Consider the following 26,544-nt stretch of genomic DNA (forward strand, 5'->3'; position numbering starts at 1 on the left):
CGCTCTGTTTCAGCTGTCGTGGGCAGCCTATCTGTTTGGAGAAGGAGACCAGTTGGCTAGGTACCGCTCTGTTTCAGCTGTCGTGGGCAGCCTAGCTGTTTGGAGAAGGAGACCAGTTGGCTAGGTAACGCTCTGTTTCAGCTGTCGTGGGCAGCCTATCTGTTTGGAGAAGGAGACCAGTTGGCTAGGTACCGCTCTGTTTCAGCTGTCGTGGGCAGCCTATCTGTTTGGAGAAGGAGACCAGTTGGCTAGATAACGCTCTGTTTCAGCTGTCGTAGGCAGCCTATCTGTTTGGAGAAGGAGACCAGTTGGCTAGGTACCGCTCTGTTTCAGCTGTCGTGGGCAGCCTATCTGTTTGGAGAAGGAGACCAGTTGGCTAGGTAACGCTCTGTTTCAGCTGTCGTGGGCAGCCTATCTGTTTGGAGAAGGAGACCAGTTGGCTAGGTAACGCTCTGTTTCAGCTGTCGTGGGCAGCCTATCTGTTTGGAGAAGGAGACCAGTTGGCTAGGTAACGCTCTGTTTCAGCTGTCGTGGGCAGCCTATCTGTTTGGAGAAGGAGACCAGTTGGCTAGGTACCGCTCTGTTTCAGCTGTCGTGGGCAGCCTATCTGTTTGGAGAAGGAGACCAGTTGGCTAGGTAACGCTCTGTTTCAGCTGTCGTGGGCAGCCTATCTGTTTGGAGAAGGAGACCAGTTGGCTAGGTACCGCTCTGTTTCAGCTGTCGTGGGCAGCCTAGCTGTTTGGTGAAGGAGACCTGGACTGCCATGCATACAGGGACCTTTGAAATGTTTGGATAATTTTTTTGTAAATTTGATTGGTGAATTCAAATAAAGTATTTAGTGTGTGTGTGTGTGTGTGTGTGTGTGTCTGTGTGTAGCGGATATTTTTGGTGTGTCACTGGGGTAAAGTCAGAGAGGACGTTTTCCACGCCTAAGATGGTCAGATCACACACACAAAAACACACACACACTACAAGGTTGAGGCCAAACTATAAGAATGGAGGAAAGTATTCAGAATTCCATTATTTTTCTCATGACAACAGAATAAACTCTGAACTCTGAACAATTTACAATCATCTGGATTGTACAGGGAATAGAACCATCTCTGCTTCGTCTCATTTTTTAGACATATTTCACATTAATATTGTCTCTCTCTGGCTCTGCAGCAGAAGACATAAAGAAATGAAGCGAGGCCAGTACTGCCAAAGACAACACACAGTGTGAGAATGCCTAACTGAAGCGACTTCTGTCTGGAGCATAAATACTGATCACTCCCTAGTGTGTGTGTGTGTGTGTGTGTGTGGGGAGAGAGAGAGAGAGAGAGAGAGAGGAGAGAGAGAGAGAGAGAGAGAGAGAGAGAGAGAGAGAGAGAGAGAGAGAGAGAGAGAGAGAGAGAGAGAGAGAGAGAGAGAGGTTAGTTAAGTGTCGGAGGGTGAGTTGGGGAACCTGACTGTAACCAAGTAAATAACTCATTGACCCACTGAAGTCTGTATGTGTTTATGAAAGATGTCACTTTTGTATTCATATCCTTTGCAGTCATTCAGTACAGATGGCTGTGTGTTGGCCGAGAGCTCAGAGCTGCACTAATGATGTAGGACACACACTACATTACACTGCAGGATGATAATCGTTGGGGTTCCCGTAAGAAATTAGAGTCCAGGGCTGTGTTTTATTCCAGGAATATGCTGCCTCCATGTTGTTGTTGTTCACTCTACTGTAGTCCTCACCAGATGATGAAAACAAACTTTTGACACACTATTGCCACATATTAATAATGATCGATTTGAGATCATAGCTAAATGTTTAGACTGTATGTAAAAGCAACACTGGCAGAAACTAGGTGGTGCTGTTGCTCATCTCGTCTCAGCGTCGTGAAGGGGAGAGGACAACTTTCTGGAGTGAAACCTATTGTCTCTTCTCCTTGTGATGGAAGGCCTGTCTGAACTATACTGAGCTAATAAGCAGAGGCTGGGCCGAGTGGTGGGTAGGATTACAGTGCCTGGACTGGGTGAGAGATGGTAGGATTACAGTGCCTGGACTGGGTGAGAGATGGTAGGATTACAGTGCCTGGACTGGGTGAGAGATGGTAGCATTACAGTGCCTGGACTGGGTGAGAGATGGTAGGATTACAGTGCCTGGACTGGGTGAGAGATGGTAGCATTACAGTGCCTGGACTGGGTGAGAGATGGTAGGTTTACAGTGCCTGGACTGGGTGAGAGATGGTAGGATTACAGTGCCTGGACTGGGTGAGAGATGGTAGGATTACAGTGCCTGGACTGGGTGAGAGATGGTAGGATTACAGTGCCTGGACTGGGTGAGAGATGGTAGGATTACAGTGCCTGGACTGGGTGAGAGATGGTAGGATTACAGTGCCTGGACTGGGTGAGAGATGGTATGATTACAGTGCCTGGACTGGGTGAGAGATGGTAGGATTACAGTGCCTGGACTGGGCGAGAGATGGTAGGATTACAGTGTCTGGACTGGGTGAGAGATGGTAGGATTACTGTGCCTGGACTGGGTGAGAGATGGTAGGATTACAGTGCCTGGACTGGGTGAGAGATGGTAGGATTACAGTGCCTGGACTGGGTGAGAGATGGTAGGATTACAGTGCCTGGACTGGGTGAGAGATGGTAGGATTACAGTGCCTGGACTGGGTGAGAGATGGTAGGATTACAGTGCCTGGACTGGGTGAGAGATGGTAGGATTACAGTGCCTGGACAGGGTGAGAGATGGTAGGATTACAGTGACTGGACTGGGTGAGAGATGGTAGGATTACAGTGTCTGGACAGGGTGAGAGATGGTAGGATTACAGTGCCTGGACTGGGTGAGAGATGGTAGGATTACAGTGACTGGACTGGGTGAGAGATGGTAGGATTACAGTGTCTGGACAGGGTGAGAGATGGTAGGATTACAGTGACTGGACTGGGTGAGAGATGGTAGGATTACAGTGCCTGGACTGGGTGAGAGATGGTAGGATTACAGTGCCTGGACTGGGTGAGAGATGGTAGGATTACAGTGACTGGACAGGGTGAGAGATGGTAGGATTACTGTGACTGGACTGGGTGAGAGATGGTAGGATTACAGTGCCTGGACTGGGTGAGAGATGGTAGGATTACAGTGCCTGGACTGGGTGAGAGATGGTAGGATTACAGTGCCTGGACTGGGTGAGAGATGGTAGGATTACAGTGCCTGGACTGGGTGAGAGATGGTAGGATTACAGTGCCTGGACTGGGTGAGAGATGGTAGGATTACAGTGCCTGGACTGGGTGAGAGATGGTAGGATTACAGTGTCTGGACTGGGTGAGAGATGGTAAGATTACAGTGCCTGGACTGGGTGAGAGATGGTAGGATTACTGTGCCTGGACTGGGTGAGAGATGGTAGGATTACAGTGTCTGGACAGGGTGAGAGATGGTAGGATTACTGTGCCTGGACTGGGTGAGAGATGGTAGGATTACAGTGCCTGGACTGGGTGAGAGATGGTAGGATTACAGTGCCTGGACTGGGTGAGAGATGGTAGGATTACAGTGCCTGGACTGGGTGAGAGATGGTAGGATTACAGTGCCTGGACTGGGTGAGAGATGGTAGGATTACAGTGCCTGGACTGGGTGAGAGATGGTAGGATTACAGTGCCTGGACAGGGTGAGAGATGGTAGGATTACAGTGACTGGACTGGGTGAGAGATGGTAGGATTACAGTGCCTGGACTGGGTGAGAGATGGTAGGATTACAGTGCCTGGACTGGGTGAGAGATGGTAGGATTACAGTGACTGGACTGGGTGAGAGATGGTAGGATTACAGTGTCTGGACAGGGTGAGAGATGGTAGGATTACAGTGCCTGGACTGGGTGAGAGATGGTAGGATTACAGTGCCTGGACAGGGTGAGAGATGGTAGGATTACAGTGCCTGGACTGGGTGAGAGATGGTAGGATTACAGTGACTGGACTGGGTGAGAGATGGTAGGATTACAGTGTCTGGACAGGGTGAGAGATGGGTGGTGTGTGTGTGCTCTATGGCAGACCTGTGTGCTCACCAGCTGTTCTCTTCATCTGAGAGCAGCTCTCCATGGCTCCTCTTTTCTCGTCCCCTCATACCACTTCCCCTGCTCCCCCACCCACCACAACCCCTCACTCAGATACACTACAGGAGATCTCTACTCTGCTGCCTGAATGAGCCCTCTACTCCAACTCCACCTCCAACTCCACCCGGCTGTGGTTCTCTCTTACACACTTTCATAACAACCCATTCCCATGTTTAGAAACGTAGCATGGGCCACTCTCCTCTAGAAAGATAGATAGAGGGCCTATGGGAAGGAGGGAGAGTTTGGAGGAAAGGATAGATAGAGGGCCTATGGGAAGGAGGGAGAGTTTGGAGGAAAGGATAGATAGAGGGCCTATGGGAAGGAGGGAGAGTTTGGAGGAAGGGATAGATAGAGGGCCTATGGGAAGGAGGGAGAGTTTGGAGGAAAGGATAGATAGAGGGCCTATGGGAAGGAGGGAGAGTTTGGAGGAAAGGATAGATAGAGGGCCTGTGGGAAGGAGGGAGAGTTTGGAGGAAAGGATAGATAGAGGGCCTATGGGAAGGAGGGAGAGTTTGGAGGAAAGGATAGATAGAGGGCCTATGGGAAGGAGGGAGAGTTTGGAGGAAAGGATAGATAGAGGGCCTATGGGAAGGAGGGAGAGTTTGGAGGAAAGGATAGATAGAGGGCCTGTGGGAAGGAGGGAGAGTTTGGAGGAAAGGATAGATAGAGGGCCTATGGGAAGGAGGGAGAGTTTGGAGGAAAGGATAGATAGAGGGCCTATGGGAAGGAGGGAGAGTTTGGAGGAAGGGATAGATAGAGGGCATATGGGAAGGAGGGAGAGTTTGGAGGAAGGGATAGATAGAGGGCATCTGGGAACAAGGGACAGAGGGAACAAGGGATGGTGGTAGGGAGGTTGGGATCAAGAGCGGGAGAGTGGGAGGGAGGGAGAGAGGGAGTGACGGTGGAAGAGAGGGAGTGAAGGAGAGAGGGAGTGACGGTGGAAGAGAGGGAGTGAAGGAGAGAGGGAGGGATAGATTACAGGAGGAAGTGGTGTCCCTGGCATGCTCTGCTCTCTGGTCTAATTTCCCAACATCTCCAGAACACTGAGTCTGTGTATGATTAGTTTTAATGCCACAACCACCAGAGACTGGATCAGCATCCCTCTCTCCTCCAGAACACAGACGCTCGCAAGCACGCACGGGCACACACACACACACACACACACACACACACACACACACACACACACACACACACACACACACACACACACACACACACACACACACACACACACACACACACACACACACACACACACACACACACACACACACACAAGGCTCTGACCTTCCCTGATACACTTCGTTCCAGAGAAGGAGAGAGAGAGGGACAGAGAGAGAGAGAGAGGGACAGAGAGAGAGAGAGGGACAGAGAGAGAGAGAGGGACAGAGAGAGAGAGAGAGGGACAGAGAGAGAGAGGGAAAGAGACGTGTGGGCTGGGTTGTTGAGATGTTTAATTAAAGAGCATAGTGATATCACCTCTGAGTGGTGGAGTCTCAGAACACATTCCAAAAGGTCCTGTTCATTCTGAACAGTTCCAAACGGTTCCAATCAGTTCCAAACGATTCCAATCAGTTCCAAACGATTCCAATCAGTTCCAAATGGTTTTCAACCTGCTCTAAGACACAACAGGTGTCCTTACATGACCATCTTCCACCTCCACACTGTTTGTAAAAACTGTCTTCTGTGTTTTTACTCAATATTGTCATTACATTTACACTGTGTAAAGCTTGTGGACAGACTATGTAACATAAATGGTAATTATGCAAAATGTAAGGTATGTGTGGTGAGATTTGGCTTGTCCTGGTTACACTGTGCTATAAATATCATGGGCCTATCTTACCTGCTGAAAACAAAGTAGGTGTCTTTACTCTTTACATTATTCTAACAAACATCTAAGTCCTAATGCTGTATGAAATGTCTCACCCTCTGTCGTTTTTCTTTTGCTATGGCGCTATAACATGAACTGTGTGTTTGTAACTGTAACAGTAGTGGACCCTAGTTTGACTGGAATGTATGTATCGCGAGAGGACAAAAACCTTTTGGGGAAAGTTGAGGAGGGCAGGGATGGGGAGTGAGTGAGTTTGGCTGTGTGAGAGACAGTGAGAGAAAGAGAGCAGGAGAGAAGGAGAGGGTAGAAGACTTATCTTCTCCACGGCTACTGTAGAATGTCTCAACGCCTCTCTCCACATATACTGTAGAATGTCTCAACGCCTCTGATCACGCCATACAGAATCAAGACATCCTGATCATATCGGATGTGTTGGATTAATAAAGAAAAAACACAATGCTAGACTATTGACAATTTGAATTTCCATTATTCTTCTCCTTTTCTTGAAGTCGTTTATTCTGGAACAGCAAGTACGTGGGGTACTGCGCCTGGTCTGCTTTGACGACTGTCTCCAGCTGTGGAGAGAAGGTAGGCATTTTCTCCTGCGCAATTGCACAATGCTTTTTGATTTTAATTAAAACAAACTTGAAGTACCACTTATGTTCTTATTGGACTATTTGTATTATTTATACAAATGATTGTTAGATAGTTCGTCTGTAACCTCAACATCTGGCAGAGATGCATTCCGTGCAGACAGTCGTAGTGTCTATAGAAAACTATCATAGCCCAGTTATTTCTTTCCAAATTGCAGCATCTTCTGCGCTGCACATTTCTCTGCTTGTTTCTGAAAAACAATCTGATCTTTTTTTTGCAGCTTGACTCGGGACTATTTCCCTGAGCCCCGGTTGGATTTAGGAGAAACGCGACTTAAAACCGAAAAGACAACCGTTTTTTTTTTTTACCAAAAAGTGGAGTTATTGTGAACTCGTGAGAAGATCACCAGGCCTGTAGCAATGTGTCGGGGGCGGCTGGTGAGGCTCGCGGTGGGTCTGGTGGCGGTCCTGTCGCTGTGGACGGAGCCTGGCGGGGCTGAGGCTGAGCAGGCTGGGCAGGCTGGGGGAACCGGAGGAGAAGCTAGACTTACCGAAGGAGAGCTGGTGTCTTTGCCGTTATTAACTGTAGACAGCGAGCCGGTCAGGCAGACTCCGACCCAACCCAGAGCCAGCCGGGCCAAGCGGAGGGGAGGAGGGACAGACGTCCTCAAAGGGTAGGCAATGACTCTATCTATTATCACTTATCCCTTATGAGACAGTCACCAGCACCTTACCTTAATTTACACCTTGTAGGCATAGTCTAATGAAGTTGTTACTAATTGTCTGTCATTACTACATCATTATCGTCCATACGTTTTTAAACATATGTCTTCTGTAGTTAGTTAACCTGTCACAGTGTCATGCATGTTGTCCTCATTCTCCCTCACTAATGCATGTTCAATAAGAATCTGAGACTTTAGAAAAGGTATTGTTATGCTTATTGTATTGTCTGTTATAGCAACCTGCCATACCAGCCTACTCCTCTGTAGGCCTACTGCTGTGGTCTACTAATCAGGTCATTAACTGTAGGCCTACTCCTGTGATCTACTAATCAGGACATTAACTATAGGCCTACTGCTGTGACCTACTAATCAGGTCATTATTACCTCTGTAGACCTACTGCTGTGGTCTACTAATCAGGTCATTAACTGTAGGCCTACTGCTGTGATCTACTAATCAGGTCATTAACTATAGGCCTACTGCTGTGACCTACTAATCAGGTCATTATTACCTCTGTAGACCTACTGCTGTGGTCTACTAATCAGGTCATTAACTGTAGGCCTACTGCTGTGGTCTACTAATCAGGTCATTAACTGTAGGCCTACTGCTGTGACCTACTAATCAGGTCATTAACTGTAGACCTACTGCTGTGACCTACTAATCAGGTCATTATTACCTCTGTAGGCCTACTGCTGTGGTCTACTAATCAGGTCATTACTACCTCTGTAGGTCTACTGCTGTGGTCTACTAGTCAGGTCATTACTACCTCTGTAGGTCTACTGCTGTGGTCTACTAGTCAGGTCATTACTACCTCTGTAGGTCTACTGCTGTGGTCTGTTAGTCAGGTCATTACTACCTCTGTAGGCCTACTGCTGTGGTCTACTAGTCAGGTCATTACTACCTCTGTAGGTCTACTGCTGTGGTCTACTAGTCAGGTCATTACTACCTCTGTAGGTCTACTGCTGTGGTCTGTTAGTCAGGTCATTACTACCTCTGTAGGTCTACTGCTGTGGTCTACTAGTCAGGTCATTACTACCTCTGTAGGCCTACTGCTGTGGTCTACTAGTCAGGTCATTACTACCTCTGTAGGTCTACTGCTGTGGTCTACTAATCAGGTCATTACTACCTCTGTAGGCCTACTGCTGTGGTCTACTAGCCAGGTCATTACTACCTCTGTAGGCCTACTGCTGTGGTCTACTAGTCAGATCATTATTACCTCTGTAGGCCAACTGCTGTGGTCTACTAGTCAGGTCATTACTACCTCTGTAGGCCTACTGCTGTGGTCTGTTAGTCAGGTCATTACTACCTCTGTAGGCCAACTGCTGTGGTCTACTAGTCAGGTCATTACTACCTCTGTAGGTCTACTGCTGTGGTCTACTAGTCAGGTCAATACTACCTCTGTAGGTCTACTGCTGTGGTCTGTTAGTCAGGTCATTACTACCTCTGTAGGTCTACTGCTGTGGTCTACTAATCAGGACATTGCTACCTCTGTAGGCCTACTGCTGTGGTCTGTTAGTCAGGCCATTACTACCTCTGTAGGTCTACTGCTGTGGTCTACTAGTCAGGTCATTACTACCTCTGTAGGTCTACTGCTGTGGTCTACTAGTCAGGTCATTACTACCTCTGTAGGCCTACTGCTGTGGTCTACTAATCAGGTCATTACTACCTCTGTAGGCCTACTGCTGTGGTCTACTAGTCAGGTCATTACTACCTCTGTAGGTCTACTGCTGTGGTCTACTAGTCAGATCATTATTACCTCTGTAGGCCAACTGCTGTGGTCTACTAGTCAGGTCATTACTACCTCTGTAGGCCTACTGCTGTGGTCTGTTAGTCAGGTCATTACTACCTCTGTAGGCCAACTGCTGTGGTCTACTAGTCAGGTCATTAACTATAGGTCCTACTGCTGTGGTCTACTAGTCAGGTCATTACTACCTCTGTAGGCCTACTGCTGTGGTCTGTTAGTCAGGTCATTACTACCTCTGTAGGCCAACTGCTGTGGTCTACTAGTCAGGTCATTACTACCTCTGTAGGTCTACAGCTGTGGTCTACTAGTCAGGTCATTACTACCTCTGTAGGCCTACTGCTGTGGTCTACTAATCAGGTCATTACTACCTCTGTAGGCCTACTGCTGTGGTCTACTAGTCAGGTCATTACTACCTCTGTAGGTCTACTGCTGTGGTCTACTAATCAGGACATTACTACCTCTGTAGGCCTACTGCTGTGGTCTACTAATCAGGTCATTACTACCTCTGTAGGCCTACTGCTGTGGTCTACTAGTCAGGTCATTACTACCTCTGTAGGTCTACTGCTGTGGTCTACGAGTCAGATCATTATTACCTCTGTAGGCCAACTGCTGTGGTCTACTAGTCAGGTCATTACTACCTCTGTAGGTCTACTGCTGTGGTCTACTAGTCAGGTCATTACTACCTCTGTAGGCCTACTGCTGTGGTCTGTTAGTCAGGTCATTACTACCTCTGTAGGCCAACTGCTGTGGTCTACTAGTCAGGTCATTAACTATAGCCTACTGCTGTGGTCTACTAGTCAGGTCATTACTACCTCTGTAGGTCTACTGCTGTGGTCTGTTAGTCAGGTCATTACTACCTCTGTAGGCCAACTGCTGTGGTCTACTAGTCAGGTCATTAACTATAGGCCTACTGCTGTGGTCTACTAATCAGGTCATTACTACCTCTGTAGGCCTACTGCTGTGGTCTACTAGTCAGGTCATTACTACCTCTGTAGGCCTACTGCTGTGGTCTACTAGTCAGGCCATTAACTATAGGCCTACTGCTGTGGTCTACTAGTCAGGCCATTACTACCTCTGTAGGTCTACTGCTGTGGTCTACTAGTCAGGTCATTACTACCTCTGTAGGCCTACTGCTGTGGTCTACTAATCAGGTCATTACTTTCTCTGTAGGCCTACTGCTGTGGTCTACTAGTCAGGTCATTACTACCTCTGTAGGTCTACTGCTGTGGTCTACTAGTCAGATCATTATTACCTCTGTATGTCTACTGCTGTGGTCTACTAGTCAGGTCATTACTACCTCTGTAGGCCTACTGCTGTGGTCTTCTAATCAGGTCATTACTACCTCTGTAGGTCTACTGCTGTGGTCTACTAGTCAGGTCATTATTACCTCTGTATGCCTACTGCTGTGACCTACTAATCAGGTCATTACTACCTCTGTATTTCTACTGCTGTGACCTACTAATCAGGTCATTACTACCTCTGTAGACCTACTGCTGTGGTCTACTAGTCAGTGGTCATTACTACCTCTGTGGGCCTACTGCTGTAGTCTACTAATCAGGTCATTATTACCTCTGTAGGCCTACTGCTGTGGTCTACTAGTCAGGTCATTAACTATAGGTCTACTGCTGTGGTCTACTAATCAGGTCATTACTACCTCTGTAGGCCTACTGCTGTGGTCTACTAGTCAGGTCATTATTACCTCTGTAGGTCTACTGCTGTGGTCTACTAATCAGGTCATTACTACCTCTGTAGGCCTACTGCTGTGGTCTACTAGTCAGGTCATTACTACCTCTGTAGGCCTACTGCTGTGGTCTACTAGTCAGGTCATTATTACCTCTGTAGGCCTACTGCTTTGCTCTGTTAGTCAGGTCATTACTACCTCTGTAGGCCTACTGCTTTGCTCTACTAGTCAGGTCATTACTACTTCTGTAGGCCTACTGCTGTGGTCTACTAGTCAGTGGTCATTACTACCTCTGTAGGCCTACTGCTGTGGTCTACTAGTCAGGTCATTACTACCTCTGTAGGCCTACTGCTGTGGTCTACTAATCAGGTCATTACTACCTCTGTAGGCCTACTGCTGTGGTCTGTTAGTCAGGTCATTACTACCTCTGTAGGTCTACTGCTGTGGTCTACTAGTCAGGTCATTACTACCTCTGTAGGCCTACTGCTGTGGTCTACTAGTCAGGCCATTACTACCTCTGTAGGCCTACTGCTGTGGTCTACTAGTCAGGCCATTACTACCTCAGTAGGTCTACTGCTGTGGTCTACTAATCAGGTCATTACTACCTCTGTAGGTCTACTGCTGTGGTCTACTAGTCAGGTCATTACTACCTCTGTAGGTCTACTGCTGTGGTCTACTAGTCAGGTCATTACTACCTCTGTAGGCCTACTGCTGTGGTCTACTAATCAGATCATTATTACCTCTGTGGGTCTACTGCTGTGGTCTACTAGTCAGGTCATTACTACCTCTGTAGGTCTACTGCTGTGGTCTACTAGTCAGGTCATTACTACCTCTGTGGGCCTACTGCTGTAGTCTACTAATCAGGTCATTATTACCTCTGTAGGCCTACTGCTGTGGTCTACTAGTCAGGTCATTATTACCTCTGTAGTCCTACTGCTGTGGTCTACTAGTCAGGTCATTACTACCTCTGTAGGCCTACTGCTGTGGTCTACTAGTCAGGTCATTACTACCTCTGTAGGTCTACTGCTGTGGTCTTCTAGTCAGGTCATTACTACCTCTGTAGGTCTACTGCTGTGGTCTACTAGTCAGTGGTCGTTACTACCTCTGTAGGCCTACTGCTGTGGTCTACTAGTCAGGTCATTACTACCTCTGTAGGCCTACTGCTGTGGTCTACTAGTCAGGTCATTACTACCTCTGTAGGTCTACTGCTGTGGTCTTCTAGTCAGGTCATTACTACCTCTGTAGGTCTACTGCTGTGGTCTACTAGTCAGTGGTCGTTACTACCTCTGTAGGACCTACTGCTGTGGTCTACTAGTCAGGTCATTACTACCTCTGTAGGCCTACTGCTGTGGTCTACTAGTCAGGTCATTACTACCTCTGTAGGCCTACTGCTGTGGTCTACTAGTCAGGTCATTACTACCTCTGTAGGTCTACTGCTGTGGTCTTCTAGTCAGGTCATTACTACCTCTGTAGGTCTACTGCTGTGGTCTACTAGTCAGGTCATTACTACCTCTGTAGGCCTACTGCTGTGGTCTACTAGTCAGTGGTCATTACTACCTCTGTAGGTCTACTGCTGTGGTCTACTAATCAGGTCATTACTACCTCTGTAAGTCTACTGCTGTGGTCTACTAGTCAGGTCATTACTTCCTCTGTAGGCCTACTGCTGTGGTCTACTAGTCAGGGCATTACTACCTCTGTAGGCCTACTGCTGTGGTCTACTACTCAGGTCATTACTACCTCTGTAGGCCTACTGCTGTGGTCTACTAGTCAGGTCATTACTACCTCTGTAGGCCTACTGCTGTGGTCTACTAGTCAGGTCATTACTACCTCTGTAGGCCTACTGCTGTGGTCTGTTAGTCAGGTCATTACTACCTCTGTAGGCCTACTGCTGTGGTCTACTAGTCAGGTCATTACTACCTCTGTAGGCCTACTGCTGTGGTCTGTTAGTCAGGTCATTACTACCTCTGTAGGCCTACTGCTGTGGTCTACTAGTCAGGTCATTACTACCTCTGTAGGCCTACTGCTGTGGTCTGTTAGTCAGGTCATTACTACCTCTATAGTCCTACTGCTGTGGTCTACTAGTCAGGTCATTAACTATAGGCCTACTGCTGTGGTCTACTAGTCAGGTCATTAACTATAGGCCTACTGCTGTGGTCTACTAGTCAGGTCATTAACTATAGGCCTACTGCTGTGGTCTACTAGTCAGGTCATTAACTATAGGCCTACTGCTGTGGTCTACTAGTCAGGTCATTAACTATAGGCCTACTGCTGTGGTCTACTAGTCAGGTCATTAACTATAGACCTACTGCTGTGGTCTACTAGTCAGGTCATTACTACCTCTGTAGGCCTACTGCTGTGGTCTGTTAGTCAGGTCATTACTACCTCTGTAGGCCTACTGCTGTGGTCTACTAGTCAGGTCATTAACTATAGGCCTACTGCTGTGGTCTACTAGTCAGGTCATTAAATATAGGCCTACTGCTGTGGTCTACTAGTCAGGTCATTAACTATAGGCCTACTGCTGTGGTCTACTAGTCAGGTCATTAACTATAGGCCTACTGCTGTGGTCTACTAGTCAGGTCATTAAATATAGGCCTACTGCTGTGGTCTACTAGTCAGGTCATTAACTATTAGGCCTACTGCTGTGGTCTACTAGTCAGGTCATTAACTACTAGGCCTACTGCTGTGGTCTACTAGTCAGGTCATTAACTATAGGCCTACTGCTGTGGTCTACTAGTCAGGTCATTAACTATAGGCCTACTGCTGTGGTCTACTAGTCAGGTCATTAACTATAGGCCTACTGCTGTGGTCTACTAGTCAGGTCATTAACTATAGGCCTACTGCTGTGGTCTACTAGTCAGGTCATTAAATATAGGCCTACTGCTGTGGTCTACTAGTCAGGTCATTAACTATAGGCCTACTGCTGTGGTCTACTAGTCAGTGGTCATTACTGAAGACAAGGTCACAGGAGAGTTTAACATTTTCCTTTTGTTAATTTGTTGAGAATCCTGTCGCTGGACCCCAACAGGTGGGATTCTTTGTGATGGGAAGTTAGGATGAGAGTTTAGTAATTAAGTACTGGCAAGAAAATCACATTCCTGTCGGCTGCAACAATAAATTATATCCAAACAAAGGAGCCCATTGGTGGTGTGGGGCTGTCGGAATGCCTGCTGGACTGAGAGACAGAAAAGAGAGGGAGAGAGAGAGAGAGAGAGAGGGAGAGGGAGAGGGAGGGAGGGAGAGAGGGAGGGGAGAGAGATGGAGGGAGAGAGAGAGAGATGGAGAAAGAGAGAGAGAGGGAGGGATGGAGAGAGGGAGGGAGAGAGATGGAGGGAGAGAGGGAGAGAAAGAGAGAAAGAGAGAGAGGGAGGGAGGGGAGAGAGAGAGAGAAAGAGAGAAAGAGAGAGAGGGAGGGGAGAGAGAAGGAGGGAGGGAGGGATGGAGAGAGGGAGGGGAGAGAGATGGAGGGAGAGAAAGAGCGAAAGAGAGAGAGGGAGGGGAGAGAGAAGGAGGGAGGGATGGAGAGAGGGAGGGGAGAGAGATGGAGGGAGAGAAAGAGAGAAAGAGAGAGAGGGAGGGGAGAGAGAAGGAGGGAGGGATGGAGAGAGGGAGGGGAGAGAGATGGAGGGAGAGAAAGAGAGAAAGAGAGAGAGGGAGGGGAGAGAGAAGGAGGGAGGGATGGAGAGAGAGAAGCAGTTTAATATTTTCTCTAGTCCTAAACACCACACCCTGTTTTTTAAAGCACATCAGCAGCTGTACACAGTGGGTCACTGCTTGAGAGGTGGTGTGTGTGTGTGCATGTCTGTTTGTGTGTGTGTGTGTGTGTGTGTGTGTGTGTGTGTGTGTGTGTGTGTGTGTGTGTGTGTGTGTGTGTGTGTGTGTGTGTGAGCGTGTGTGTGCGTGCATTTGTGTGTATATCATGACTGTAGACAGCTGATACTGGCATAGATAGATACATGCCTAATCTCCAGGGCTCACTAGCTATGGTTGTTTGAAGTGTGTTTATTGTGAGTTAATGAATCAGAACCCTCTATAAACTCTCACAGTGAAGGATCAGGTGCTGCAGTTCAGCGTCCAGGCCACTGTGTTGTGCTGTTTCCCCACTGGCATTACATTCACCAGGTGTAGGCCAGGAATGGCGTGTTGCAACCCATGATGTACTAAACAGTCTGTGGTTGCAACAGGCACAGTCTGAAAGCCTTTTATGCTGAGTGAAACCTTTCTTCCTATTACACAACAGCCAAACTCTGAAATCGGGAAGGGGACTGTGTATCTGTCTCCGTACGTTCGTCACGTGATATCTCAGACAGCACTGACCTGATTTTCGTGGGGGATGAGATGTTTACTGTTGCCTTGTTCACAATAACATTGATCCCATGACTATATACTGTGTCATTGAGATCCACTAATCCACTACATCTTCAAGCTTTAATTAAATCAGTTGTGTTAGTGCTGGGTTGGAACAAAAATGAGCACTGAAGGCAGGGGGTCGCCAGGCAGGACCATGGTTGTAGAATGAGGTGTGTGTGTGGGCTCCAGAAAGTGTTTAACCAGTGATTCTGTGTTTTTGTCTCTCCTCTTCCGCAGGCCCAATGTGTGTGGCTCTCGTTTCAACGCTTACTGCTGTCCAGGATGGAAGACTCTGACCGGGGGCAACCAGTGCATCGTCCGTGAGTCTCTCTCTGTCTATTTTCTATCTACTGTCGCTTATCTACACACCATGGTTTTCTAAACCCAATGGTACTGTATATTACAATTTGTTCTGTGCTGTTTGTAGTTAATGTTTGTGGGCAAATGTGTTCTTGGAAAGCCTAACATATTGTGCATGTCTTATAGTAATATACCTCTGTAGGTAAGGTAGGGTGTACTGCATGTCTTATAGTAATATACCTCTGTAGGTAAGGTAGGGTGTACTGCATGTCTTATAGTAATATACCTCTGTAGGTAAGGTAGGGTGTACTGTATGTCTTATAGTAATATACCTCTGTAGGTAAGGTAGGGTGTACTGTATGTCTTATAGTAATATACGTCTGTAGGTAAGGCAGGGTGTACTGTATGTCTTATAGTAATATACCTCTGTAGGTAAGGTAGGGTGTACTGCATGTCTTATAGTAATATACCTCTGTAGGTAAGGTAGGGTGTACTGCATGTCTTATAGTAATATATCTCTGTAGGTAATGCAGGGTGTACTGTATGTCTTATAGTAATATACCTCTGTACGTAAGGCGGGGTGTACTGTATGTCTTATAGTAATATACCTCTGTAGGTAAGGTAGGGTGTACTGTATGTCTTATAGTAATATACCTCTGTAGGTAAGGTAGGGTGTACTGTATGTCTTATAGTAATATACCTCTGTAGGTAAGGGTAGGGTGTACTGTATGTCTTATACTAATATACCTCTGTAGGTAAGGTAGGGTGTACTGTATGTCTTATAGTAATATACCTCTGTAGGTAAGGTAGGGTGTACTGTATGTCTTATAGTAATATACCTCTGTAGGTAAGGGAAGGGTGTACTGTATGTCTTATAGTAATATACCTCTGTAGGTAAGGTAGGGTGTACTGTATGTCTTATAGTAATATACCTCTGTAGGTAAGGTAGGGTGTACTGTATGTCTTATAGTAATATACCTCTGTAGGTAAGGGTAGGGTGTACTGTATGTCTTATAGTAATATACCTCTGTAGGTAAGGTAGGGTGTACTGCATGTCTTATAGTAATATACCTCTGTAGGTAAGGTAGAGTGTACTGTATGTCTTATAGTAATATACCTCTGTAGGTAAGGTAGGGTGTACTGTATGTCTTATAGTAATATACCTCTGTAGGTAAGGGTAGGGTGTACTGCATGTCTTATAGTAATATACCTCTGTAGGTAAGGTAGAGTGTACTGTATGTCTTATAGTAATATACCTCTGTAGGTAAGGTAGGGTGTACTGTATGTCTTATAGTAATATACGTCTGTAGGTAAGGCAGGGTGTACTGTATGTCTTATAGTAATATACGTCTGTAGGTAAGGCAGGGTGTACTGTATGTCTTATAGTAATATACCTCTGTAGGTAAGGCGGGGTGTACTGTATGTCTTATAGTAATATACCTCTGTAGGTAAGGTAGGGTGTACTGTATGTCTTATAGTAATATACCTCTGTAGGTAAGGTAGGGTGTACTGTATGTCTTATAGTAATATACCTCTGTAGGTAAGGCAGGGTGTACTGTATGTCTTATAGTAATATACCTCTGTAGGTAAGGAAGGGTGTACTGTATGTCTTATAGTAATATACCTCTGTAGGTAAGGCAGGGTCTACTGTATGTCTTATAGTAATATACCTCTGCAGGTAAGGGAGGGTGTACTGTATGTCTAATAGTAATATGCCTGTTTAGGTAAGGGAGGGTGTACTGTATGTCTTATAGTAATATACCTCTGTAGGTAAGGAAGGGTGTACTGTATGTCTTATAGTAATATACATCTGTAGGTAAGGCAGGGTGTACTGTATGTCTTATAGTAATATGCCTGTTTAGGTAAGGCGGGGTGTACTGTATGTCTTATAGTAATATACCTCTGTAGGTAAGGTAGGGTGTACTGTATGTCTTATAGTAATATACCTCTGTGGGTAAGGTAGGGTGTACTCTATGTCTTATAGTAATATATCTCTGTAGGTAAGGCAGGGTGTACTGTATGTCTTATAGTAATATACCTCTGTAGGTAAGGCAGGGTGTACTGTATGTCTTATAGTAATATACCTCTGTAGGTAAGGCAGGGTGTACTGTATGTCTTATAGTAATATGCCTGTTTAGGTAAGGCGGGGTGTACTGTATGTCTTATAGTAATATACCTCTGTAGGTAAGGTAGGGTGTACTGCATGTCTTATAGTAATATACCTCTGTAGGTAAGGTAGGGTGTACTGTATGTCTTATAGTAATATACCTCTGTAGGTAAGGCGGGGTGTACTGTATGTCTTATAGTAATATACCTCTGTAGGTAAGGCAGGGTGTACTGTATGTCTTATAGTAATATACCTCTGTAGGTACGGTAGGGTGTACTGTATGTCTTATAGTAATATACCTCTGTAGGTAAGGTAGGGTGTACTGTATGTCTTATAGTAATATACCTCTGTAGGTAAGGGTAGGGTGTACTGTATGTCTTATAGTAATATACCTCTGTAGGTAAGGTAGGGTGTACTGTATGTCTTATAGTAATATACCTGTTTAGGTAAGTAGGGTGTTCTGCATGTCTTATAGTAATATACCTCTGTAGGTAAGGTAGAGTGTACTGTATGTCTTATAGTAATATACGTCTGTAGGTAAGGCAGGGTGTACTGTATGTCTTATAGTAATATACGTCTGTAGGTAAGGCAGGGTGTACTGTATGTCTTATAGTAATATACCTCTGTAGGTAAGGCGGGGTGTACTGTATGTCTTATAGTAATATACCTCTGTAGGTAAGGTAGGGTGTACTGTATGTCTTATAGTAATATACCTCTGTAGGTAAGGCAGGGTGTACTGTATGTCTTATAGTAATATACCTCTGTAGGTAAGGCAGGGTGTACTGTATGTCTTATAGTAATATACCTCTGTAGGTAAGGCAGGGTGTACTGTATGTCTTATAGTAATATACCTCTGTAGGTACGGTAGGGTGTACTGTATGTCTTATAGTAATATACCTCTGTAGGTAAGGTAGGGTGTACTGTATGTCTTATAGTAATATACCTCTGTAGGTAAGGGTAGGGTGTACTGTATGTCTTATAGTAATATACCTCTGTAGGTAAGGGTAGGGTGTACTGTATGTCTTATAGTAATATACCTCTGTAGGTAAGGTAGGGTGTACTGTATGTCTTATAGTAATATACCTCTGTAGGTAAGGCGGGGTGTACTGTATGTCTTATAGTAATATACCTCTGTAGGTAAGGTAGGGTGTACTGTATGTCTTATAGTAATATACCTCTGTAGGTAAGGTAGGGTGTACTGTATGTCTTATAGTAATATACCTCTGTAGGTAAGGCAGGGTGTACTGTATGTCTTATAGTAATATACCTCTGTAGGTAAGGCAGGGTGTACTGTATGTCTTATAGTAATATACCTCTGTAGGTAAGGAAGGGTGTACTGTATATCTTATAGTAATATACCTCTGTAGGTAAGGCAGGGTGTACTGTATGTCTTATAGTAATATACCTCTGCAGGTAAGGTAGGGTGTACTGTATGTCTAATAGTAATATGCCTGTTTAGGTAAGCAGGGTGTACTGTATGTCTTATAGTAATATACCTCTGTAGGTAAGGCAGGGTGTACTGTATGTCTTATAGTAATATACATCTGTAGGTAAGGCAGGGTGTACTGTATGTCTTATAGTAATATACCTCTGTAGGTAAGGTAGGGTGTACTGTATGTCTTATAGTAATATACCTGTTTAGGTAAGTAGGGTGTTCTGCATGTCTTATAGTAATATACCTCTGTAGGTAAGGTAGAGTGTACTGTATGTCTTATAGTAATATACGTCTGTAGGTAAGGCAGGGTGTACTGTATGTCTTATAGTAATATACGTCTGTAGGTAAGGCAGGGTGTACTGTATGTCTTATAGTAATATACCTCTGTAGGTAAGGCGGGGTGTACTGTATGTCTTATAGTAATATACCTCTGTAGGTAAGGTAGGGTGTACTGTATGTCTTATAGTAATATACCTCTGTAGGTAAGGCAGGGTGTACTGTATGTCTTATAGTAATATACCTCTGTAGGTAAGGCAGGGTGTACTGTATGTCTTATAGTAATATACCTCTGTAGGTACGGTAGGGTGTACTGTATGTCTTATAGTAATATACCTCTGTAGGTAAGGTAGGGTGTACTGTATGTCTTATAGTAATATACCTCTGTAGGTAAGGGTAGGGTGTACTGTATGTCTTATAGTAATATACCTCTGTAGGTAAGGGTAGGGTGTACTGTATGTCTTATAGTAATATACCTCTGTAGGTAAGGCAGGGTGTACTGTATGTCTTATAGTAATATACCTGTTTAGGTAAGTAGGGTGTTCTGCATGTCTTATAGTAATATACCTCTGTAGGTAAGGTAGGGTGTACTGTATGTCTTATAGTAATATACGTCTGTAGGTAAGGCAGGGTGTACTGTATGTCTTATAGTAATATACGTCTGTAGGTAAGGCAGGGTGTACTGTATGTCTTATAGTAATATACCTCTGTAGGTAAGGCGGGGTGTACTGTATGTCTTATAGTAATATACCTCTGTAGGTAAGGTAGGGTGTACTGTATGTCTTATAGTAATATACCTCTGTAGGTAAGGTAGGGTGTACTGTATGTCTTATAGTAATATACCTCTGTAGGTAAGGCAGGGTGTACTGTATGTCTTATAGTAATATACCTCTGTAGGTAAGGCAGGGTGTACTGTATGTCTTATAGTAATATACCTCTGTAGGTAAGGAAGGGTGTACTGTATGTCTTATAGTAATATACCTCTGTAGGTAAGGCAGGGTGTACTGTATGTCTTATAGTAATATACCTCTGCAGGTAAGGTAGGGTGTACTGTATGTCTAATAGTAATATGCCTGTTTAGGTAAGGTAGGGTGTACTGTATGTCTTATAGTAATATACCTCTGTAGGTAAGGCAGGGTGTACTGTATGTCTTATAGTAATATACATCTGTAGGTAAGGCAGGGTGTAGTGTATGTCTTATAGTAATATGCCTGTTTAGGTAAGGCGGGGTGTACTGTATGTCTTATAGTAATATACCTCTGTAGGTAAGGTAGGGTGTACTGTATGTCTTATAGTAATATACCTCTGTAGGTAAGGTAGGGTGTACTCTATGTCTTATAGTAATATATCTCTGTAGGTAAGGCAGGGTGTACTGTATGTCTTATAGTAATATACCTCTGTAGGTAAGGTAGGGTGTACTGTATGTCTTATAGTAATATATCTCTGTAGGTAAGGGTAGGGTGTACTGTATGTCTTATAGTAATATACCTCTGTAGGTAAGGCAGGGTGTACTGTATGTCTTATAGTAATATACCTCTGTAGGTAAGGTAGGGTGTACTGACTGTCTCATAGTAATATGTCTGTGTATGTAAGGCAGGTTGTACTGTATGTCTTATAGTAATATACCTCTGTAGGTAAGGTTGGGTGTACTGACTGTCTCATAGTAATATGTCTGTGTATGTAAGGCAGGGTGTACTGTATGTCTTATAGTAATATACCTCTGTAGTTAAGGCAGGGTGTACTGACTGTCTCATAGTAATATGTCTGTGTATGTAAGGCAGGGTGTATTGACTGTCTCATAGTAATATGTCTGTGTATGTAAGGCAGGGTGTACTGACTGTCTCATAGTAATATGTCTGTGTAGGTAAGGCAGGGTGTACTGACTGTCTCATAGTAATATGTCTGTGTACTTAAGGCAGGGTGTACTGACTGTCTCATAGTAATATGTCTGTTTAGGTAAGGCAGGGTGTACTGACTGTCTCATAGTAATATGTCTGTTTAGGTAAGGTAGGGTGTACTGACTGTCTCATAGTAATATGTCTGTTTAGGTAAGGCAGGGTGTACTGACTGTCTCATAGTAATATGTCTGTGTAGGTAAGGTAGGGTGTACTGACTGTCTCATAGTAATATGTCTGTGTATGTAAGGCAGGGTGTACTGACTGTCTCATAGTAATATGTCTGTGTAGGTAAGGCAGGGTGTACTGACTGTCTCATAGTAATATGTCTGTGTACTTAAGGCAGGGTGTACTGACTGTCTCATAGTAATATGTCTGTTTAGGTAAGGCAGGGTGTACTGACTGTCTCATAGTAATATGTCTGTTTAGGTAAGGCAGGGTGTACTGACTGTCTCATAGTAATATGTCTGTGTATGTAAGGCAGGGTGTACTGACTGTCTCATAGTAATATGTCTGTGTATGTAAGGCAGGGTGTACTGACTGTCTCAAAGTAATATGTCTGTGTATGTAAGGCAGGGTGTACTGACTGTCTCATAGTAATATACGTCTGTAGGTAAGGCAGGGTGTACTGTATGTCTTATAGTAATATACGTCTGTAGGTAAGGCAGGGTGTACTGTATGTCTTATAGTAATATACCTCTGTAGGTAAGGAAGGGTGTACTGTATGTCTTATAGTAATATACATCTGTAGGTAAGGCAGGGTGTACTGTATGTCTTATAGTAATATGCCTGTTTAGGTAAGGCGGGGTGTACTGTATGTCTTATAGTAATATACCTCTGTAGGTAAGGTAGGGTGTACTGTATGTCTAATAGTAATATGCCTGTTTAGGTAAGGTAGGGTGTACTGTATGTCTTATAGTAATATACCTCTGTAGGTAAGGCAGGGTGTACTGTATGTCTTATAGTAATATACCTCTGCAGGTAAGGGTAGGGTGTACTGTATGTCTAATAGTAATATGCCTGTTTAGGTAAGGTAGGGTGTACTGTATGTCTTATAGTAATATACCTCTGTAGGTAAGGCAGGGTGTACTGTATGTCTTATAGTAATATACATCTGTAGGTAAGGCAGGGTGTAGTGTATGTCTTATAGTAATATGCCTGTTTAGGTAAGGCGGGGTGTACTGTATGTCTTATAGTAATATACCTCTGTAGGTAAGGTAGGGTGTACTGTATGTCTTATAGTAATATACCTCTGTAGGTAAGGTAGGGTGTACTCTATGTCTTATAGTAATATATCTCTGTAGGTAAGGCAGGGTGTACTGTATGTCTTATAGTAATATACCTCTGTAGGTAAGGTAGGGTGTACTGTATGTCTTATAGTAATATACCTCTGTAGGTAAGGGTAGGGTGTACTGTATGTCTTATAGTAATATACCTCTGTAGGTAAGGGAAGGGTGTACTGTATGTCTTATAGTAATATATCTCTGTAGGTAAGGGAAGGGTGTACTGTATGTCTTATAGTAATATACCTCTGTAGGTAAGGCAGGGTGTACTGTATGTCTTATAGTAATATACCTCTGTAGGTAAGGTAGGGTGTACTGACTGTCTCATAGTAATATGTCTGTGTATGTAAGGCAGGGTGTACTGTATGTCTTATAGTAATATACCTCTGTAGGTAAGGTTGGGTGTACTGACTGTCTCATAGTAATATGTCTGTGTATGTAAGGCAGGGTGTACTGTATGTCTCATAGTAATATGCCTCTGTAGTTAAGGCAGGGTGTACCTACTGTCTCATAGTAATATGTCTGTGTATGTAAGGCAGGGTGTACTGACTGTCTCATAGTAATATGTCTGTGTACGTAAGGCAGGGTGTACTGACTGTCTCATAGTAATATGTCTGTTTAGGTAAGGCAGGGTGTACTGACTGTCTCATAGTAATATGTCTGTTTAGGTAAGGTAGGGTGTACTGACTGTCTCATAGTAATATGTCTGTGTATGTAAGGCAGGGTGTACTGACTGTCTCATAGTAATATGTCTGTGTAGGTAAGGCAGGGTGTACTGACTGTCTCATAGTAATATGTCTGTGTACTTAAGGCAGGGTGTACTGACTGTCTCATAGTAATATGTCTGTTTAGGTAAGGCAGGGTGTACTGACTGTCTCATAGTAATATGTCTGTTTAGGTAAGGTAGGGTGTACTGACTGTCTCATAGTAATATGTCTGTGTATGTAAGGCAGGGTGTACTGACTGTCTCATAGTAATATGTCTGTGTATGTAAGGCAGGGTGTACTGACTGTCTCAAAGTAATATGTCTGTGTATGTAAGGCAGGGTGTACTGACTGTCTCATAGTAATATACGTCTGTAGGTAAGGCAGGGTGTACTGTATGTCTTATAGTAATATACGTCTGTAGGTAAGGCAGGGTGTACTGTATGTCTTATAGTAATATACCTCTGTAGGTAAGGAAGGGTGTACTGTATGTCTTATAGTAATATACATCTGTAGGTAAGGCAGGGTGTACTGTATGTCTTATAGTAATATGCCTGTTTAGGTAAGGCGGGGTGTACTGTATGTCTTATAGTAATATACCTCTGTAGGTAAGGTAGGGTGTACTGTATGTCTTATAGTAATATACCTCTGTGGGTAAGGTAGGGTGTACTCTATGTCTTATAGTAATATATCTCTGTAGGTAAGGCAGGGTGTACTGTATGTCTTATAGTAATATACCTCTGTAGGTAAGGCAGGGTGTACTGTATGTCTTATAGTAATATGCCTGTTTAGGTAAGGCGGGGTGTACTGTATGTCTTATAGTAATATACCTCTGTACGTAAGGTAGGGTGTACTGCATGTCTTATAGTAATATACCTCTGTAGGTAAGGTAGGGTGTACTGTATGTCTTATAGTAATATACCTCTGTAGGTAAGGCGGGGTGTACTGTATGTCTTATAGTAATATACCTCTGTAGGTAAGGTAGGGTGTACTGTATGTCTTATAGTAATATACCTCTGTAGGTACGGTAGGGTGTACTGTATGTCTTATAGTAATATACCTCTGTAGGTAAGGTAGGGTGTACTGTATGTCTTATAGTAATATACCTCTGTAGGTAAGGGTAGGGTGTACTGTATGTCTTATAGTAATATACCTCTGTAGGTAAGGGTAGGGTGTACTGTATGTCTTATAGTAATATACCTCTGTAGGTAAGGTTGGGTGTACTGTATGTCTTATAGTAATATACCTGTTTAGGTAAGTAGGGTGTTCTGCATGTCTTATAGTAATATACCTCTGTAGGTAAGGTAGAGTGTACTGTATGTCTTATAGTAATATGCCTCTGTAGGTAAGGTAGGGTGTACTGTATGTCTTATAGTAATATACGTCTGTAGGTAAGGCAGGGTGTACTGTATGTCTTATAGTAATATACGTCTGTAGGTAAGGCAGGGTGTACTGTATGTCTTATAGTAATATACCTCTGTAGGTAAGGCGGGGTGTACTGTATGTCTTATAGTAATATACCTCTGTAGGTAAGGTAGGGTGTACTGTATGTCTTATAGTAATATACCTCTGTAGGTAAGTAGGGTGTACTGTATGTCTTATAGTAATATACCTCTGTAGGTAAGGCAGGGTGTACTGTATGTCTTATAGTAATATACCTCTGTAGGTAAGGCAGGGTGTACTGTATGTCTTATAGTAATATACCTCTGTAGGTAAGGAAGGGTGTACTGTATGTCTTATAGTAATATACCTCTGTAGGTAAGGCAGGGTGTACTGTATGTCTTATAGTAATATACCTCTGCAGGTAAGGTAGGGTGTACTGTATGTCTAATAGTAATATGCGTGTTTAGGTAAGGTAGGGTGTACTGTATGTCTTATAGTAATATACCTCTGTAGGTAAGGCAGGGTGTACTGTATGTCTTATAGTAATATACATCTGTAGGTAAGGCAGGGTGTACTGTATGTCTTATAGTAATATGCCTGTTTAGGTAAGGCGGGGTGTACTGTATGTCTTATAGTAATATACCTCTGTAGGTAAGGGTAGGGTGTACTGTATGTCTTATAGTAATATACCTCTGTAGGTAAGGTAGGGTGTACTCTATGTCTTATAGTAATATATCTCTGTAGGTAAGGCAGGGTGTACTGTATGTCTTATAGTAATATACCTCTGTAGGTAAGGTAGGGTGTACTGTATGTCTTATAGTAATATATCTCTGTAGGTAGGGTAGGGTGTACTGTATGTCTTATAGTAATATACCTCTGTAGGTAAGGCAGGGTGTACTGTATGTCTTATAGTAATATACCTCTGTAGGTAAGGTAGGGTGTACTGACTGTCTCATAGTAATATGTCTGTGTATGTAAGGCAGGGTGTACTGTATGTCTTATAGTAATATACCTCTGTAGTTAAGGCAGGGTGTACTGACTGTCTCATAGTAATATGTCTGTGTATGTAAGGCAGGGTGTATTGACTGTCTCATAGTAATGTCTGTGTATGTAAGGCAGGGTGTACTGACTGTCTCATAGTAATATGTCTGTGTAGGTAAGGCAGGGTGTACTGACTGTCTCATAGTAATATGTCTGTGTACTTAAGGCAGGGTGTACTGACTGTCTCATAGTAATATGTCTGTTTAGGTAAGGCAGGGTGTACTGACTGTCTCATAGTAATATGTCTGTTTAGGTAAGGTAGGGTGTACTGACTGTCTCATAGTAATATGTCTGTGCACTTAAGGCAGGGTGTACTGACTGTCTCATAGTAATATGTCTGTGTATGTAAGGCAGGGTGTACTGTATGTCTTATAGTAATATACCTCTGTAGGTAAGGAAGGGTGTACTGTATGTCTTATAGTAATATACCTCTGTAGGTAAGGCAGGGTGTACTGTATGTCTTATAGTAATATACCTCTGCAGGTAAGGTAGGGTGTACTGTATGTCTAATAGTAATATGCGTGTTTAGGTAAGGTAGGGTGTACTGTATGTCTTATAGTAATATACCTCTGTAGGTAAGGCAGGGTGTACTGTATGTCTTATAGTAATATACATCTGTAGGTAAGGCAGGGTGTACTGTATGTCTTATAGTAATATGCCTGTTTAGGTAAGGCGGGGTGTACTGTATGTCTTATAGTAATATACCTCTGTAGGTAAGGGTAGGGTGTACTGTATGTCTTATAGTAATATACCTCTGTAGGTAAGGTAGGGTGTACTCTATGTCTTATAGTAATATATCTCTGTAGGTAAGGTAGGGTGTACTGTATGTCTTATAGTAATATACCTCTGTAGGTAAGGTAGGGTGTACTGTATGTCTTATAGTAATATATCTCTGTAGGTAGGGTAGGGTGTACTGTATGTCTTATAGTAATATACCTCTGTAGGTAAGGCAGGGTGTACTGTATGTCTTATAGTAATATACCTCTGTAGGTAAGGTAGGGTGTACTGTATGTCTTATAGTAATATACCTCTGTAGGTAAGGTAGGGTGTACTCTATGTCTTATAGTAATATATCTCTGTAGGTAAGGCAGGGTGTACTGTATGTCTTATAGTAATATACCTCTG

General features: G+C 44.0%; 1 protein-coding gene across 5 annotated transcripts in view; it reads left to right on the top strand.

The window, feature by feature from the left end:
* Positions 1-6,165: 6,165 nt before the first annotated feature.
* Positions 6,166-26,544, top strand: part of LOC106593245 (fibrillin-1) — a 165,071-nt gene continuing 144,692 nt past the window's right edge. For 2 of the 5 annotated variants that reach the window (XM_045708837.1, XM_045708838.1), the window contains exons 1-3: positions 6,169-6,498; positions 6,785-7,177; positions 15,233-15,315. In XM_045708837.1, the coding sequence (XP_045564793.1) occupies positions 6,924-7,177; positions 15,233-15,315 (337 nt within the window). In that variant the 5' untranslated portion in view covers positions 6,169-6,498; positions 6,785-6,923. Of the gene's footprint in view, positions 6,499-6,784; positions 7,178-15,232; positions 15,316-26,544 lie in introns of all 5 variants that reach the window. The other 3 variants (XM_045708841.1, XM_045708839.1, XM_045708840.1) reach the window with 3 other exon arrangements.

Source organism: Salmo salar, chromosome ssa26 (assembly GCF_905237065.1).
Source record: "Salmo salar chromosome ssa26, Ssal_v3.1, whole genome shotgun sequence".
Taxonomy (NCBI): domain Eukaryota; kingdom Metazoa; phylum Chordata; class Actinopteri; order Salmoniformes; family Salmonidae; genus Salmo; species Salmo salar.